This window comes from Mastigoproctus giganteus, chromosome 5 (genome assembly GCF_048544385.1).
Source record: "Mastigoproctus giganteus isolate SK-2022 chromosome 5, ASM4854438v1, whole genome shotgun sequence".
Classification (NCBI taxonomy): Eukaryota; Metazoa; Arthropoda; class Arachnida; order Uropygi; family Thelyphonidae; genus Mastigoproctus; species Mastigoproctus giganteus.
Window position 1 is genome coordinate 183,962,300 of NC_143579.1, and position 20,359 is coordinate 183,982,658.

Sequence of the window (20,359 nt, forward strand, 5' to 3'; positions counted from 1 at the left end):
GGATAGATGTGTGGAAGTTTACCTTTAGCCAGCGGGTGGTTGATTGCTGGAACAAACATCCGTCTGTCATATAAGTTGATAGCTTAATTACATTCAAGGTAGAACTAGACAAAGATTTGGAGTGAGTGGATGGGTGAAGTGAGAAGAGGGCTTTTTTGTGTTTCTATATAACTTGCTTTTTTGTATCATGTGCCTTTGCTAATATCCTCTGGCCTTTCTGAAGACAATCCACTAGCAACACTCCCTCCACACTCCCAAAAAACCGAAGTCATCATGGCTAAGGGATTGCTTACCACCTTTACTGCCTCATATAACTGGATAGATCCCATGCACCTCAGGTGCATTTCTTATGTTTAACTTCAACAATTTCTCTTCCACTTTCCTCTCAGCTGTTAGAAAAACATTTAGTTCACTGTTAGAGTTTGAACTTCCGACATCCACTTCCTACAGAATTCCTCATGAATGTAGATGAAAAATACTTATTCAATTTTACCAGCAACCTGAGCAGTCAACGGTTGAACCATCAAAGGGGCCAATGTGCTTCATCCCCTTCCTTCTAGTGCTTACATAAGTAAAGAAATCTTTTTGCATCCTTTGCCAAAGATTTTTCATAATCTGCCTTAACTTGCCTACCCTCCTTTATGAATTTATTATAGACTAATTTAGTAGTAAGTAATTTAGGTGGGCCTACAATGTAGTTGAATATTGTATCAGTAAAAGGTATTTTGAAAACTGCATATAATCAAAAGTAAAACTTTCCTTAATTAGTTGTATATACAAGTTGTGCACAAACTTCCTAACTCAAACGTTGTGTGAATAGGGTAGAAAAACTTATTTTTTTTAAAAAAAAAACTTATTTTAAGACCACCCGAATAATTGAATTCATCTACCGTGCATTGTGTCTGTAAATTGAGTGTTCTCTGATCGATTTGACTGTTTTGCTGGACGAAAAACCCGAGTTGCCATGAAAGAACCATGCTATCTACTCCTGAGACAGACTAACTCAGCCACGGAGTGAAAAAAGCTCGTTAAAGTTCCTCGCGTCATCGACAATATTCAAACACGGGCCTTTTCCACCCGATGTGGGGAGGATGGTGACGATGCCACTGTGCTACACGCGCAGACGTGAATAGGGTACATGATGAAAACAGCTCTATCACCTGAAAGTCACTTGAAGGTTTTGTTTTTTTTCCCTGCCACCTGGAAAATGTGTGCAACAGAGTAGATGGTAGCATCATCAAAAAGTTTACCAACACCAAGAAGGTGCAGTGCCTACTTTGGTACAAAAAGCTGCAGCCTTTTTCAGCTGTTGTGTGGAAATTTTAAACACAGTTTAAAAAGAATCCAACAAGTAGACCTACAGTTCAGCATGGTATGGAAAATTCATGAAGGGTGCCTGCTCGAGCAATCATCCAGCCAAAGTGGTCATCAAAATATTCGTTTATACCACAATGCGGTGTTTCGTGGAAAGCAGATTAGAAGAGGAGGGTCGATTTTACGCCCGATGCCATGCAAGGCATTCCTGAGAATTGTCTCTGTCTTCAATTTTTCTGTGCATAAGATCTAATATCTGTGCCATCCAGCCAGTAATGAAACTAATAAATCTGTACCCAACACAGAGAGTCAAGAAGAGACCCGTATACTCATTATCAACTATACCAAACCAATTTCTCAGGTTCTCCTGACTCTTTCTTCTCCACTCCTTGCGGTGGCAAACGCGGCTGTATAGTAGTTTTGCCACTGGGTAATCCTTCAGTACATAAACGTCCAATTTTACAAATTTGATTCGTGCAAACAAAGGTTACTGATACTGGAAGTGTGACTGATATTTCAAATGAAACTGGTAGTTGTGTAGTTTTAGATATCTTACAAATAAATGCAAATTTGACTTAGTAAAATTGGCTTTGGAACTAAACGGTGTTCATTGCAACATGTAAGTGATGGATATCGAAGTGTTGCATACTGTAGAAAGTGACAGAACTTATGCAGTTTTGTAGGCATTTATTATTCTTGAATTATATTATTATTATTATAATATAGACTCATTTATATAATATGATCACACATTTTGGAAGACAGTGAGGTCTTGTTTCGTACACAACTGAGCACTTGGACAGATCACATCAAATTGAACCAGTCCTTTTTTTGGCTGATTATTCAGATGCTCACAGTTCCCCTCTAGATTAATTATTTAAGGTGTTGCACATTTATTGCATATAAACGATGCAAAGAATGGTAGTCTATATACTTTCTTTAAATCTCTTTTTGTATCTAGGCTGAATTGATCAAAATGTCTAATGTCTTACACAATGAAATTTTATGAACCAAAACACCATAAGAATTGTTCATTCCTTTCTTTTTCCTTCTAGTTTGAGCATGTATCATATGTCAAGAAGCTTTAATAAATATTTATTTGTCTTTACCATAAATGTTACACTTTATTATAGTACATTTGTCTTGTATCTTTTGGCCACAGAGGCATTCAAAGGCGAGCCCAATTAAAAGCAGTCACTCTGATTTGAAATGATATTTATCGTAGCCATGTTCTGTAGGCCGGCTGTTCCCAATAAAAAATATCAGGGTGAGATTAGGCTGGATCATGGTGAAGGGCTGAAGCCATGCCTTGGAGGATAGAATTTAATGAGATAGCTGAATGGGCAAAAACTAAAAGTGATATCTTGTTTCTGATGGTGACAATTTCTGCCACTGCTCTTAATCATTTCGAGACTGACAAAGTTGCTCATTTGAAATGAAATATGCTTCGTCTGCGAGCACTTTGAAGTTCCGATTCCATTTGAGGGGTGATGGTAGAAAAAGAAAAGCAAAGCTATTTTGATCCAATGGCCACTGATATTCAGTACAAGTTAATCCATGTTATCTGTAAGACATTGTGTTAGACCTTAGCTTACTTTTTCAAGTAAAGGAACTTTTATTTTGATAGAATAGACTTTAGATGTAACATTTTGGAAAGAATAGTTAGTTTAAAATTAATATATCAGTTCACTGTACGTGAAATAGGAGTGTTTTGATCAACTGCAGTATATTCTTAATATCAAACAGTAATTTCACTTGTAAAAATTCAGATTCATTTCATGCAAACTCTTTATAGAAATAATATTAATTGCATCAATTGCATTGGTTCTGTACAAGCCCTGAGAGAGAAAGAAAGATCCTTTTCTGCCACTGAAACAGTGATCTTAACAGGTAGTATTTACAACTGCGATTCTTGAATTTTTGGAACGTCATTTCTAATCTTCACCATTAAATGCACTGCTTTCGGTTGTAGAAGATTCTGACCGGCGTGGAACTCCAAAGGAATCTGGCAAGAAACAGAATGACTTGATGAGAATTTGCATTTTTGAGAATTGTTTCAAAGTTCATATGATGAGTCCGGCATCAGATACAGGGTGGTTATAATCAGCAGTAGCATATCTAGTAGGGAAAATGTGATCCCAGCTACTGGGCCGATTTACCTTAGATACCTAATTTCATTTATAGGAAATACTATAAAACATTACTACAATTGTTAATATTGCTATTTTATTTTGTAATTAGATTAATATTATAATTACAATTATATTATAATAATATTTAATTTTAATTAAATTATATAATAAAGAACTTTAAATTCATTAATTAATTTAATTATTAATAATTTATTAAAAAATAATGAAAAGCAAAGTCACTGATTATCAGTAGTTCAGCTGCTGATCATCGGCTGTAACTCTCGTTATGTTTTTGTTAGGGGTACTGTAACTGCTGAGAGGTACCGAGAACAGATTCTTGAACTCTGTGCAACTTTCTAAGGGTGTGATTGGCCCAGATTTTATTTTCATGCTCAACAATGCCATTGCACATAGATTTCGAGTGGTGGAGGAATACCTTGGAACTGAAGGCATCCAACAATAGCCATGGCTAGCCTGATCACCTAACTTAAATCCGCTGAAACGTTTGGGATACCCTTCGGCATCGCATTGCATGCCGACAGACAACTCCTCAGTCATCTTAAAATCAGCACTTGTGGAAGAATGGGGATTTGTTGCCAGAGAATGATATCGACACCCTAATATAAAGTATGGCTTACAGCTAACAGGGCTGTTTATTAGTTGGAGAGGAACATACACTGTACTGATGTCATGTGACCGTATTTTCGAGTATTGTATCAACTTCAGTAATGTGATCTTTTCGGTAATTCTTATACAACCTCTATAAATGTCCCTTATGCCTTTCCGAAGTTTCTCGCTGTCTCATCATTTCATCATTATTCTAGGGTATACCACTATGCCAAATTTTGTCCTGTTTCAATGCAAGCTGCACAAGTTACACCAAACTTTGTGTTCCATTAATTTTGTCAAGCAGTGTAGTAAGTCTTCCACTCCCAAATTCTTTCATCAGAATGGAACAAAAACTGTCATTAGGGTCGTCACAGAACTAAATTATATGCCCAAGTATATTATGTCGATAAATTGCATGTATACTCTTGTCGATTTGCCTTTTCTGGACGAAAAACCAAGTTTTCAGGGGAAATCTTCCTTTCTACGCCTGACACTGGATAACTCAGCCACATAGTGAATAAAGCCCATATAAGTTCCTTGCTAAGGTCTGCGCTGGTATATATATCGGCGGGATTTCAACCTGGGCGTTTTCCACCCTTTGTAGGTAGGATGATAATCATAACACTGTTACCCATATAGACATGATGGAACAGCATGTAGTGGGATTACATGTTCCACAGGACCATTCACTGATCTGCAGTCCAGGTGTCTTGCACCATGCCAGTCGCTAGAGTACATTTGTTTTTGTTATGAAAGGGTTACAGTTTTCAGAAGCTGTTGCATAAAACTTCATAACATTCAGCTCTCTTCCTGTCGTAGAAACTTTTAACAGTTTTGCCTTTTGCTACTTGCAGCTCCAAATCAGTTTCTCAACGAGTCTCATGGCCGGATCAGGCAAGCAGCCGTCCGATGGCCTATTGACACCTGTCAGTCAGTATTTAACGAATACTTCATCGTTTCATGGGTACTGGACTTCCATTTCTTCAGCAGGTTGCGAATTCCTGCTGCTCATGGTTAGCAAGCAGATATAATCACCATCCTCCACACCTGGGTGAAAAGTTCCCAGCAATGACAATAACAAATTTTAGTGGCGTTTTGTCGATTGTTTTAATTGTAAAAACAATTATTTTTACAACTCTGTTTAAACACAAACGTTGCAAAATGTTGCAATACAAAGAATTCTCTAAAAATTTGATATTACCTTGGCCATGTGAAGGCCCCCTCTATGGTGAGGCCAGAGGCCAGCGTCTCATGCGCCTGTTTATAAGTGAGGGCGTTGTAAAAAAATGTGCGTGGAACATGATATTGAAAGACTCACTCGGGTCACATGGTTACCAGTTATTCCGATATAGACTCAGAACAGCAGGCAAGCTCTGTTTGCTGTTGGGTAAATCTTAGTGAGGAACACTTTATCGTTGGCATATGTGAATAAAATCTGCTTTAAGCAAAGAGCGACCCCAATTTGATGTCTTTCTTTCACGAATTTACATATTCATCAGGGAAAAAGGTAGAGATTTCCCTGTATTCTGAATAGGTCAAATTTGATCGTGTGACTTAGATCCGGAGTGACCTTGCTAATTTATCAGCGGAATGTGCTTTAAATTAATATTACATATCACCCGTATTTCATTTTTCACCACATGAATTGTAAAGAATTTTCTTACTGGATTTCTGTATGCACTTTAACTGCTACTTAAGAAGAATAAATAAAGTTAAAGAACCAACCTACCTTGGTATCAGAGCAAACTTCGAATCGGACATGTCGTAACAGTCTAGCCAGACATAACTTTGCTTCCATCAGTGCAAATCTCATTGCGATGCAGTTCCGGGGACCCGCTCCAAATGGCAAATAGGTAAACGGATGGCGCTCGGCTTTATTCTCTGGTAAAAATCTTAAAGAAAATGGCAGTGTATTAAATATATCGTTGTTCTAATCAGTATTGGAATAGTTAAGCAAGAGCAGTATATACTAACAATAAAAAAGGAATTGTACAACTACACCAAAGCAATATGCCTACGATGCGCTGCAAAACCAAGAGCAGTAACACGCTTTAATCCTGCCTTGTAAGTTACTCTTCCAATAGTTAAAACCCAGGGGCTCACGTCTGGTGAGTATGGGCTTGGTACTTCCAGGGTCCTGAGCTGGATATCATTATTCTTCTCTTTCTTGATGATTCCTTTTAGGCGCCTCCGTAGCCAGGTGGGAAGGAGCAGCAGTGCGTAGCACACGCTTCTTGATTAGACTGGGGTTCGAGCCCGTGACCACTAAATACGGAGGATGCGGAAAGGTCAGAGAATGACCACCGCATATCACCGGAGCAATATGGCCTTAGTTGCTAATGCTCCTAAAAACCAAATAACAAACAAGCAAGCATTTCTTATTGGTTTAATGGTAATTGACAGTTGCTGTCAGTCAAGTTAAACATTAGATGAACGAAGAGTGCAATGTTCTTTCATCGGCAAATTAAAAATAAAGGTTGGTCTTTAGAACAAGAATCTTACCCATGGATCTTTGCGACAACAAGTGTTGTGAAGGTCTATCTCCGCTTACTTTCTCAGAGAAATTGCCAATCACTAAGCTAGCTGAAGCTCTGTACGCCATGCACTGCATCCATACTATCTAACGTAACGTTTCATCTTCCTCAACCACCAACACTACCTTGTCAAATGTAACTAACCTGCTCGGAATACAAACCTCGACACCAAATGTACTTTTAGTCCAGAGAAGACTGTGGTGACATTGAGACCGAAATGGAATGCGTAAATAGTACAGTTCTTCTGAGTCTACCGAGGAATTTCTTCCGACCCAAAGTGATTTCGCTTTCCTTGCTTCAACATTTCTACGGAACACAACATATCTTATTAATCAGCACACCCGTTCTACCCGATCTATCAACTTTAGTAGCGTTTTATCAGGTCTGCCGAGTGTTAGTTGCATGTCTCCAAAGACCAGAAGAGTTTCCGGAACATGCTGATATTATTATAAGTGTACTTATCAGTAGTTAACGTTTAATAGACATAACCCGAAGTAAATGACATATTTAAAGTCGTGATTAGAGAAAATAAAATGAACTAGCAATGTATTTCAGAGTTACTCATTTAAAAAGCCTTTTGGTTTGATCATGAGTTAAGTCTACTGTTTTACAATCTGTTCCTGAGATTGGCCAAGTCCTGTAAATAATGGACTGGACTAAACCTGGTAATTATTATAAGCTTGAAATAGTTTTAAAGAGCGTTGTGATGTTTTCAGGATTGTATGTTCAAATATTTCAGATGTTCTCAATTTTATATTAATATTGAATCCTTGATTTTTGTTTTTCCTCAATAGCATTTTCTGTGTTTATGTATGAGTAATTTTCTAAATTTAATACTTCCAAATCTATCTGGCATGACCGACAACGAGGACTTGAACCACATGAATGCGTTTTTTTATTCTAAAACACTTTTTAGAAAGCTTAGCTGTCTTTTAGCTATGTATCTTAATTTTAAAGCTAACTAAAATAGGAAATTAATAACTTTTGAAAGTTTTTATTAATATATATATATATATATATATAAACCGTCCTAAATATATGTGAAACTCATCTAAAGATTTTTTGTTACAAATCGAACACAAAAAAAAAAAAAAATCGTAGCATCCGCTGTTATTTAGTTTTAAATGCATCCTCCTTCGGTTTCATTAAAAAATCTCTAGTTTGGATGTTTATTTTGGTTATAATTATTAATTTGTCTTTTAAAAGCAATGACACAAGTTACTCCAAAGAAGGGGAAAAAAAAACAGTTCTATATATTAAAATTAAAACACTCTTTCCAAACGTACCTTTCAGGAATAAACTTTTCTGGATCAGGGTAATATTCAGGATCATGGTGAATAGCGTACACTGGTACATTGACAATCATGCCTACCGGCAGAGTTATTCCAGTATCCTCTAATTTGTATTCTTCTACAGCCATTCGCTCCAGTCTGCAAGTAAAAATAAGGGTATGAATCGTAGATTCCCAACAGTTCTGGTCATCAGTTAAACATTTAAACATCTGTTTTTGACACGAGTAATTACAGACCAGTTAGTTTAACTTCTCTTCCAGGGTAAAATAATGGAGTAATTGGTTAAAGATGCATTGCAGGATCATCTAGACAAGACTGCAGCAATAATTCAGACACAGCATGGATTTGTTAAGGGAAAGTCTTGTCTGACAAATTTGATAGGATATTATAATGTGGTTACAAAGGAACTGGATGCAAAAAATAATTTTGATATCATATATTTGGATTTCAGGAAAGCTTTTGACACTGTTGTGCATGGAAGACTACTGTACAAATTGGAGCAGAATGGTATTAAGGGTAAGTTGCTACAATGGATAAAAGGATGGTGAGTGGGAGAAGACAGAGGGTGGTATTCAATGGGCGCTGCTCTTCGTGGACTAATGTTATTAGTGGAGTTCCACAGAGTTCAGTGTTGGGTCACTGTTGTTTTGTATATTTATCAATGATATTGATGAAGGTATATCAGGCGTAGTGTTGAAGTTTGCAGATACACACGTTGGCAGGGTTGTTAATGGCAGTGTGATACTGCAATAGGATCTAGAAAATTTGGAAAGATGGGCTCAGAAGTGGCAATTGAAGTTTAACATTGACAAATGCAGAATACTGCATATGGGTAGAAATAATCCCAGAGAAACGTACCAACTGTGTGGTACTACACTTAGGGTGGTAGAAAATGAAAAACACCTGCGAGTAATTGTGCAGTCAGATATGAAGTTTTCCGAGCAATACAGACAGGCTGCCAGAGCAGGTAATGGGGTTTTGTCAATGATATATAGGAATTTTGCTAGCAGGGAAAAGGTGATTGGCCCTCTGTATAAGGCAATGGTCAGGCCACGCCTGGCCTGGAGTACTGCGAACAAGGCTGGAGGCCTCATTTTAGGAAGGATGTAGATTTGCTTGAGCGTGTACAGAGAGGGGCAGCAATATTAGTGAGGGGAATGAGGGGTTCCTCTTACCAGGATAGGCTCAAGTAAGGCTGCCGTAGCCGAGTGGTCAGGCAAGGGTGCATAAGTACACGTGCCTTGAGTGACCTGGGTTTAAGCCCGTGACTGCTAAATACGGTGCTGTTTCTTTTTATTCTGTCTGTGTATTATCTTGTGAACTGCTCTGACCGTTTTGTCTTTCCGGAGTGTAAACAGAAATTTTTATTTATTTTTTTAAAATTTAAGTTCTGCAAACTACAGCGGCTGGAGACTAGGCAACTGCAAGGTTGATCTGATTGGTGTGTATAAGGCCTTGAATGGGTTGAGCACGCTGAATTCTGATGGGATCCTTCCACTTGTTCAGATTACGAACCTAAGGGGGCATGAATTCAAATTGAGGAAAGACAGCTGTAGAATAGATGTGCGGAAATTTTCATTTAGCCAGCGGGTGGTTAATTGCTGGAATTCATCTGTCCTTGTGGAAGTTGATAGGTTAAATACGTTTAAGAAGGAACTGAACAAACATTTAGAGGGAATGGTTGTGTGAATTTTTTTTTTTTTTTTTTTTGGCTGGTGCTACATAAGCTCATACATACGCTTGCTTTCTTCCATCACATGCCACTATCACTATAATAGAATAATTAGTTTTGTGCAACTGGCATCTGGATATATAGAGCCGTCCAATAAATTTTATTATTTATTATTACTGTATTTAATTTGTTTTAAACGAGGTATGGCAAATAAAAAGAATATTTCTTGTAGTTTAGATGATTTTTTTTTAATGGCTTAGATCTATTTTTAAGCCCGGACTTGGCTGTGCTTTGAGGTACACTTGTGAAATGAATACAATCCACATCACCCTCTCCCAAAGAACTAACCTCGAAAATATGCATGCTGTTGTATATTTGCATTCTATGCAGATTATTTCGGTTCTTTTTTAATATGCCAGTAGGAGTGAGGGCACTTTGAACAGAATTTCAGTGGTTGGTCCGCTACCCGCCCTACATTTCAGTGGGTGGTTTGCCTGCCTACCGAAGATGACGTCACAATCATGCGATCTCCGACTTTCTCTCCCATGATGCTTTGCGCGATCTCCTCCTGACAGATATTTTCGCCTTCCTATAATGCTTTGCGCGTAGCTGAACGCTTATGTGTTGCTCCCATGATCCTTTGCGCTTGCAGAACTTTGTTTATTTAATTTTTAATTTAATTTTTAATTTTGCTGCTGGATGACGCCAAGGGTTTTTTCATAAAAATTATTTGGTTGAATTTGAACTGGGGTTAACCTCTTTCAAAGACCTTAACCAAAGTGTTTTAACCACTGGGCTACCGAGATATTTAGTTACTGCACCGCAAAACTCCTATTATAACGCAGCACAAACTGATTATTTTTTTTAAATTACTGTTATTTTTTTATTACTTTTAATCAACAAATTGTCTTATTTTGAACTCAATTTTAAATTAGTTTCATTATTTGAACGCAACTAACCAGCCACCGGGGGGGGGCCAAGCCATCCTATGGGCCTCTGCTGCACCTACAAACCTCAAGCGGGTGTACACCGCTGAGTGCTGGCTACTGAAATGGGCCAATAACAAGCTTCGGCTACCTCCCGCTACCACAACCACTGTGATGGCAAAAGCACTCGACATCCCGAGGTTGAAGTTCCTGATCGTGGAAAAGAGGCTGGTCTTCACAGCCAAACTCATCACAGGCCAGATATCATCTCCAAATATTTGGAACGCTTGCTCTTGGAGGATTCCACAGCCAAGCCCAAGGTCGGTACCAGCACTCGTGGCTCACCACAATAGGCTTGTACTCACTGAGAGATTTCTTCCCAAGCAGATGCTCCCCGTACTCAACCGTGTGGACGCCGACATCGATAGCATAATAAGGAACAAGAAGGACACAACTTTATCAAAGCCCTTGAACCTTGATATTTATTTGTATTTCTTATGTATTTATTTCTGTATTTGTGTCTAGCTCTGTGTTTTTATGCTGTATTTGTATTTCTGTTGCATTTGTGATCGGTATTTTGTAGTCTTTTTGTATGTTCGCTGTATGTTGTAGTCTTTTGTATTTGTATGCCGTACTTATCTTATCTAGATGTGAACCCCTGGCGCTCGTCGCCGTGATGGGATATTGTGCTGTAACTCTACTTCACAATAAAGATTTATTTATTTATTTATCCTCAGAAGTGTTGGTCCCAAGCACGGATAAATGGTGAGGGTTGGCGTCAGGAAGGGGCATTCGGCCGTAAAAACTATGCCAAAACAAAAGAAAATGATAGAATGTGGATGTGGAACGGCTAGGGCGTACCCCATAGGCGACGCGCAGTCACATCGCCCAGAAACTGAGAAAAGGGTCAGGGCTACCGAATAAAGGACGGGTTCGGTTAAAGAAGTTAGTCCAGATAGAGAAGATAATGAAAAGTGTTAGAATAGGAACACTGAACATCGGGACGATGAATGGAAAGAGTGCAGAGATTGTAGATTTGATGCAAAGAAGAAGAGTGAAGCTCCTATGCCTACAAGAGACAAGGTGAAAGGGAAATAGAGCTCGCTGAAGGGTACAAATTGTTCTTTAGGTGAGCGGATGAGAGAGGAAGAAATGGAGTAGGTATTGTAGTTGATAAGGAGTTAAATGATGGAGTGCATTAGGTATGTTCGGGGTCTGACGGCACCTGAGATTTCTCCCATCTCCGCGTATGTTCTCTGTATAGGACAAGCCAGAGATTTAAAAGTGTGTGGGATATGTACTGTGTAGTTTGTTGTGCTCATTGTTCGTCCGGCCTGTTAGCCGCCGGGCCCCTAGTGAGACCAGACGTTACCAGTACCCGCCACAGGGAGGCCGGCCGGTTGTTACCAATATTTGTACTCTGGCTGGTTTTGCCACTTACTTACTTTCCTGTGATTTCAGTGGCTAGGACAAAAAAAAAAAAAAAAAAAATCGAGGTTGATATTAGTGATACTTAGCAAGTTAGTATGCGACATGGGGCTGTGCGGTAAAAGTGAGTTTTAAAAACCAAATAGGTTCGGGCAAGAATTTTGATGTTCTCTTTTGATTTTGAAATGTAGGGCTAAACGCTGTGCAAGACAAAAGTTTAGGGGGGGATGAAGACTGGGGGAAGAAATTGGAAATAAGGGGTCGACAGAGTATATGGCCCCTGCAAGGTAGTGAGGCATGCCCGTGCCCCACCAGAGTGAGAAAATTGGGGGGCAAGCCTCTTCTTCCCCCCTCACCAGGAGTTCGGGAAGAAAGATCCGCTCAAGAGAGTGCGGATTTGGGTCGCCAATAGGCTGTCCCGGCGGGAGAGTGCCACAGTATGTCGTCTCCATCAGTTTGCAGGCCCTAAAAAGCTGGCCGTTGAGTCTAATCTTGGTGGGACACTAATAGGGGGTTAAATCTGAGCTGTCATCCTTCCAGACTGCATGTGGTCTGGGTCCTATTTTCTGGTCATTATCTTGGGGTCATAATCAAGTCTCTACTGACTGTCATTATGGGGTTTTATCCCTTCCGTGATGTTAGCTAATCTTCGCACTACATTTTGTCATTATATAATGGGTCTATGCTGCAAGGTCTGGGGGCAGTGTCCCTTTGTTCTGATGTCACGACTATTTAAAGGTGTTTTTCGCTTCCATTGGCAGTAATCATGACTCTTGACAATCCCTGATTCGTTGTCTTCCTTTTGCTGCAAATAATTTTATCAATACTGGACATTTCTTCTCCACTTTAATAACAACAAAACAAGAATCTGAATGGAGGGCTGAAAATTCAGAAAACCAACACGAGCAATCCATTTGAAGATACAGAAATTGTAATAACACCAACCCCACGGCTGAAGTCAACACAATGATCACGTGCGAGTTTAACCAATCATAAACCACCTTTGCACAATTACAAGCAAAAAATGATATCCACATTATTTTTTTCAAAAATTTTCCCAGCATTTAATTTGTATACTGATATGTCCATAATCCTGTCTGCTTCCTGGAAAACTCAATATAGGTAGAATTCTGAGAAAAACCCAAAATCAGCACCTCCGTAAATGCGTTGAACGGTATAATTTCCACTGTAGTTTGGAATTGTAATTCAGAATAACATTTGTTTTTCCAGGTGTTTTTAGATTTCATGAACAAGGTATCAACCGACCTGTAAACGTGCTGAACATGGGTGTATGACCGCCGAGTAGACGGAATTTCACGAAAAACCCAAAACGGCATAAACAACACAACCTCCTGTATTTTTGAATAAACGGTCTAAACAAACAATAAAGAGCTATATTTATTTTTTTATAATTTTGATGATATCCTTTGGTGTTAACAATTCAATTCCTAAATAAATACTAACTTAACAGGGGCTCACATCTGGTGAGTATGGGCTTGGCATAACCCGGGGTCCTGAGCTTAATATTATCATTCTTCTTTCTTGGTGATTATCTCTCTCTCTCTCAGGGTAACTCAATTTTTTTTTTAGTTGGTGCAGCATAAGCCTCGTGCTTCCTTGCACTATATGGCTAGTAATAATAATAAAATAATAAGATGCGGAGTTTATTATATAATTCGTCATTTACCAATCCAATACCTTACCTTTATACGTGAAAAAAGGAAAAATTCGAAGCACACACACATGAAAAATAGAGAATTTTTAACTGGAAACTTATACATTTGAAACGTCACCTTTTAATTTCAGTATTTCGACTGAAAATAGCCGATATCGGTAGAAATAGTACCTTCCGAAGGCTGTTAGACTAACAGGCTTTTGGTAGACCACCCGCTGACAAAATCGTTTCAAAGTGCCCTCACTCCTCCTTATGCCCTGTCATTGATTCCACTTTCTTGAAAGCGAGGGACTGTAGTGCTACATTTTTGGATTAAAATTGTGGTGTTTACTTGCAGATTATTAAGATAGTTGTTTATAGTGTAAGACTTCTAGTTACGTAGTAATCATCAGCATAAAAAGTGGAAGACCCCTTTTTTAAAATAAAACACGCGGTAATCAGTACAAACGAGACTCGGACAATGTCGATCACAATCATGAATAAATTTTGTAAGATCTTCAAATAAACATGTTAAGAAATCGAGTCAAGTGTAATAAAAACAAAGAATTAAATTAAACAGCAAGTTGTGTAGCAATGGAATATAATTACCCTATGCCAGGAGGATATATTCGGAGGGTTTCCGAGATCACGCAATCCAAATACCGCATTTTCTGAATGATGTCATAATTAAATTCTCCCTGGGGATCATCAGGATGAAATTCAGACCAAGAGACGGGGAGAAGACAGCAAATATACATGAAAGAAAAGTAATATTATTTAGTGTTCAATAATATCGATACTACTACTGAGAAAGCAGTTGTGAAGCTAAGTTAGGTACCTAATACGAGGGTCGTTTAAAGAGTTAGTGGATTGAGCATAAAAGGTTTATTTGAAGGGTCTGGTAACATATTACTTTTCAATAAAGGTCCCTGTGAGGTCCTTCAATTTTTCACCGATGATAAAATGCGTTGATTCCAGTTGCGAACAAAGCTTTCTCTTGGACCTCGAGGAATGTATCCGCTGCAGCAATGACCTCACTGTCAGTGAGGAAATGGATACCAGCCAGGTATTTTTTTCAAATTAGGAAATAGGTGAAAGTCTGATGGTGCTAGACCCAAGATTTTAACTGCGTTAAAATCTTGGGTCTAGCACCCAATCATTGCAGTGTAGCCAGGCAATGACAGACTTTTGAGCGACGACATTCTCATAGTGGAACGAGACTTCTTTGCTGAGTTATTCTCGTCGTTTGTCTTTGTTTTCACGCAAACTCCTCACCAGGTCTGCGTAATATGCCCCTGTGACTGTTTGGACTTTCTAAAGGTAATCCATTAGCAACGTTCAATCAGCAACCCAAAATACCGATGCCATCAGCTTGCTAGCAGAAGGAATCGACTTGGCTTTCTTTCGAAGCAGAGAACTGTTTTCGCTGTTCAGACTGCTCCTTTGTCTCTGGCTGAGTGATGCTACCACGTTTCATTCATGGTCACACACCTTGAAAGGAAATTTGCTGGATCTGCTTGAAAACGATGCAAAATGTTCAGTTGACAACTCATGTATGTGCGTTTTTGATCTGCTGTCAACAACTATGGGACCCATCGTACTATCACCTTTTTCATAGTGGGAAACTCTGTTATTATGGTGTATACACATTCAGATGAGATTCCCAAAACGCTGACAGTGTACCAAACTGTCATTCATCGATCACTTATTAACAGATCATTGATACTGTCAACAATTTCTGGAATGATGGACGTTGCTGGTCCTCTATAGCGTTCAGGGGAGTTCCTAGGGAATGTGGCGCCCGGGTGCAAATCGCAGTTTGGCTACCACTTTAAAATTTTCTTCATATGTGTATGTAAGTTTTAGGTTTTTAGGCACCCCTTTAACGTTGTCGCTTGTTTGAGTGCACCCTCAGGACGGCACGCCCCTGACAGCGTGGATCATCTTCCAGGTTCTCACTCCTTTAAATTCTGCTGCTGGCTTCACCTCCCCAATGTTGTTGTTGTTATTATCCATATGATGCAAAGAAGCCTGAAGCTTATGCTGCACCAGCCAAAAAAATTTCCAGAGAGAGAGAGAGCGAGAGCGCAAGAGTCAGAAGTAGAAAGGAATCGCCATGAAAGAGGATGATGATATCCAGCTAAGGACCCTGGGTTTGTCAAGCTCTTATAACCATATCCTCATGAATTGCCTTTGTAGGTAGTCCTCTTTTCCCTAAAATATTAGATGACTATACGGTGACCGACTCATTCACGAAACTTGATTTCATAATCTGAAATTAAAAAAATACGTTATTGAAACTGCATGGAACTTGGTGGGTTACTATTTGAAGTGTTATACATTAAGTACAGAAATTTTAGCACTACCCTTTCATACTCAGGCCACGAACTTTACGAGCCCCCCCCCCTCCCCTCGTATAATAAATTGCAAAAACACTTCTCCATAACTAGTAATAATCGATTATTTTGCAAATTACGTTGCATAAGACTAAAAGTGTACTTGCATGTTCTTCAATAGTCCTGTCCACTTCCTTGATGAGTTCTTCCTGACATTCAGGGTTTAATGCCAAGTTATAAGCAGAAAACGATAGGGTAGATGCTGTGGTGTCATATCCCACGATAAAGAAAAGTAAAGTCTGCGCTATCACCTCGTCTGGAGTAAGATCTGAAATATCAACATAAATCAGTATCAGAATACGAACTCAAACAGCATACGAATAACTGAACTACGCAGATGGTTGTGAACTAAATTTCCAATCATTTCATTGTTGTTTGAATCTTCCTTTACAAGTTCTAAGCGACAGAAGTTAATCTACCGTTATCGAACATCTTTTTTCAGGAGAGCAGACAGAAAGAAAGTCTGAATATTATATGTATTATAATAAAAATATAACCTTTATGGTACATAAAGGCTTTGGTACAAAATACCCTTTTCGATGTAATTGAGAGAATCCCCGAGATCTCTTCACTTATACTTTGAATATGATTTTGACTGGACTGTAATTACGTGTTCTAAACAGGTGGTGTTTATAATTTGAGTGGTGATCTTTGTTTCATGATGACAGATCGAAATAGAAACGTACCGGTATAATCTTTTACGAAAATCGTACTTTCATAATAAAGATCGTATGTTATTTACCATGTGTATGATAAACTTGATTTGGTTTCGATTGGACTGAAAACAGTTGTTAATGGAGAACAGACACGGGCAAACATTGCGATCTCCTAAGCCTGCTTTCCATTTTTGGGAAATAGGTCGCAAATCATATTAAACTGAAGAAGTGAAGTGCATGTTCGATTAGGCCTTTTCAATTAACTTACGTTTATATCGAGGATTGTAACGGAACATCTCGCAGTCTTCCTCGTACTCTGTATTTACATCTTCCTCTTCTGTTGGAATTTCTTTGGCTGCTGATATCATTAAGTCAAGCACGTCGTTCTTGGCCTGAGAATCGAGAAACAAATTTAACTTAAATACTGTTTTCATTCTGTGGACTCTGAATGAAGTTTAAAATGGGGCTCTTTAGAAAACCACAATTTTCTGAAAAAGTAACAAATTAACTGAAGACTTACTGGCTTTCCTTGTTTGCGTTCTTCAATCACTTTTAGGACAACGTCGAGGAAAAACTGTCGTGCATCTTTCTCCATAAATCCAATACCCAAAATCTTCGCCAGCCGCGGGAACGATACTGAAAAAAAAATATATATGAATTTGATGATCGGTGATATCAGAAAGCTTCAGAACAGCCCTCTAAAAATCTTTTTGGATTTTTGAAAATTCTTGTTTTTGAAAGTTAGGGACATAGTCTAAGTATTCAGGGGAAATTCGTATTATGCATGTATTCTGTAATAAATTGGGTCGATAGATGTGAATTCAGGCAGAGCTTTCGACTGTATGGGAGCCGTAGCAGAAAGTTCCGCTCCTTTACTATAAAACGCGCAACTAGCAAACGTCCATCTGTAGAACATAGTGGATAATATAGGCAAACTCTACAGATGAGCTTCAACCTTTAAATTCTGGTATTATCGTCTCTGAAAACACCGCTAAGGCTCATGCATAAGACTAGTAAGGACTCGAAGAAATAAGTAGCAGCGCTGAATGCCTGGCATTACACTGCTTGACAATAACTGAATCATGGAAGCTGAGCTTGTTGTTGAAGCAGCGGAAGCCGAACAAGGAGTTTCTGGTTGGGAGTAATGTACATACATTTGAGCAGACCGTGGTTCAAGCCTGCATGACTGCTAAATACGGCTAATGATTGAATTCATTGTCAAAATAATTAATAGTAAACTCCCCTGACTGCGCCGGAGTACAAACAACAACTTTCAAAGAGAGAAAATTTTCATTGAAATGGACCAGAAGATCGCAACGTCGAAAATACAGAACCGACGGAGTGTCTAGAGCATTTTCAGTGAGGAAATGGGAACTTTTGTGCATTTTTCACACTGAGCAATAAGATATCAATCGATACAGTTCTAATCATAAGAAAATTAACTTTTCTGCGGTGGCAAGCCGTCCCGAGGGTGTAAGGGGTGCACTGCACCCGGGCGCCAACGTTCAAAGGGCGCCTTAAAACTTGAAACCTACATACACATATGAAGAAAATTTTAAAGGCGCGGAAATTTTCAATTGGCACGCGGGCGCATTGACACCCGGGTACAGCATACCCTAAGAACGCCCTGCTTTTCTGTTTATAATCCAGAACAACAACACAGGATCAGAAGAGGTTACTTGACTAAGGTCATGCGAGTGGAAGAGAGTACATTTTCTATTTCACTTAGAGCTGTTCTCAAACTATGGTTTGCGGTCATTTAGGGGTGTCTAAGAATGTCCTGTGGAATCACAAATTTGAACAAACTAGAGTTTGTCATGATCAACAAAGAGATCGTGGTAAAGTCGCCGATTCTGGTTTTGTTCAAAATAGAATGTCAGAGGTAGAAAGTTGAAACACTGTCATGAACAATAGCAGGAACAGAATATAGCGATTGAGCCGACCGGGCTAGCCGAGTGGGTAAAGTACCTGCCCGGCAACCCAAAGGTCGCGGGTTCGATTCCCGCCTCGGGCTTGGATCAAAGTACTGCAAAAACCTTGGGAGGTGCAATATGGCCACAGAAGCCGATGCGCCAACAACTACCAAATCAAAAAAAAAAAAAAAAAAAAAATATAGCGATTGTATCTGTCCGTTAATTGACAAAACATATCGACTGAAATAACATATTTGGCTGGAAGCGATGTTGGGGATAAAATGGTCCAAATCGGCCCTATTTATATAATTTACTTAAGTTTATAAGAAGTTTAGAGCAACAGAAGCAGTTGAATTAAGACTTCTAATAAAAGAAAAGTACCTACTAGGGATGATATTCTTCCAGGAACTCCTGTTAACAACTTTCATGGCATTCCTTACCATGGGATTGTTGGGATCGTTGTGGGAATCCACTTTCACGCCGAAAGCGCAGCTGCTTATCACATCCATCGTGAAAGCTCCAAATAACCTGCAAAATTTGTGTTTTCTTTTATCAGATGTTTTGCAATTTGGACGAAAATATTATATGCTACTTATCAGTGCATATTTGTCCAAAGCCAATGAAACATTAAATGTTTACCTTCGGAATACCGCAACGAATTATAACTTACACTGTCTTAAATCTCACTTGTTTTAAAATCTAATTTAAAAATTCATTTAAGGCTGCCTTATGCAATCATCCACATTCACAATGAAGATGCAGTACCTACACTGAGAAACCATAGTAATGAAAGAATGGCGGTTTGTCCTCACTTATTCGGTCTGTCCGTTCCATAGGATTTAGTGTTTAAGAGTTAGATTTTAAAAGCTAAGGGTTCTTACTGAAAGACTTTAGCCCTTTAGTAAGATAATTATGTTATAATGAAGCAATTGCTAGTTTAGTTTCAACGTATGACAGTCACATGCGCTATTTGTCTTGGTTGAAATAGAAGAGAATTGTGTTTACCGTTTGCAATTCACTGGTGTTCCTTTCCGAGAGCCCTCCATGAAATTCTGTATGGCAGTCTCAGCACAATCATTAATGATTCTCGCCATCTGAAAATAACGAAATTCAGTTTTATTGTCTCCCTCAGTCAAAGTGAGGTCAAAGAGGGTAAACTTAAGGTCACCGTCATATTCAAGAATGATTACTGAACTATTGCATGAAACAGGAGAAAGAGGGAGAGTACAGATTTTATTTTTATTATGTCCCATGAGCGACATTGGATCCGAATTCCTTCTATACATTTAATATAAATTTAAAAAAAAAAGTAACTTAAAAATCAAAATAACCTAACCATCTCTACTCATAAAAATAGACTACGTCTGGGGATTACCTTGCTTTCATTCTGGTGATAACGACCACTTTTTTAAACTCGCCCCAGTACGGCCATAATGGTTACGTGGAGATGGGAAGATTCTGTATTATTATGAAAATGATTAGAATCTGCTAATATTAGCGCACATTTTGAAGTAAGTACCAATTCATTGCCAGAGATGCATCACATACATAAAGGGTTAGTTGTTCATAGTACCATTTCGTTCACGGTTCTACCAATTTAAAGCAAGCCAAAGTCTGCAAAAATATATTCAGCGCAGATGTCTTGCAGCGCCTAAAAAAAAAAAAAAAAACGGAAACTCACGTGATTACTGTATTTGTTTACGTTCACAGTTTTCAAAGTGAATTCTGTACTGATACCGCTGTTTTACATTTAATTTAAATTAAAAATCCCTCACTATGACTCCCAAAGTTAATAATCCTGATACAGAGAAGAAAAGAACAACAACATTAAGG

The 20,359-nt window shown here is 38.7% G+C and overlaps 1 protein-coding gene across 1 annotated transcript in view; it reads right to left on the reverse strand.

Annotated features, from left to right (window-relative positions):
* Positions 1-2,197: 2,197 nt before the first annotated feature.
* Positions 2,198-20,359, reverse strand: part of LOC150085910 (uncharacterized) — a 97,114-nt gene continuing 78,952 nt past the window's right edge. The window contains exons 21-29 of the mRNA XM_090374737.1: positions 19,532-19,620; positions 18,912-19,054; positions 17,134-17,249; positions 16,882-17,005; positions 16,065-16,225; positions 14,171-14,259; positions 7,876-8,019; positions 5,785-5,947; positions 2,198-3,319 (exon numbers count right to left, since the gene is read on the reverse strand). Coding sequence (XP_090230863.1) covers positions 3,212-3,319; positions 5,785-5,947; positions 7,876-8,019; positions 14,171-14,259; positions 16,065-16,225; positions 16,882-17,005; positions 17,134-17,249; positions 18,912-19,054; positions 19,532-19,620 — 1,137 coding nt within the window. The 3' untranslated portion in view covers positions 2,198-3,211. The remainder of the gene's footprint in view (positions 3,320-5,784; positions 5,948-7,875; positions 8,020-14,170; positions 14,260-16,064; positions 16,226-16,881; positions 17,006-17,133; positions 17,250-18,911; positions 19,055-19,531; positions 19,621-20,359) is intronic.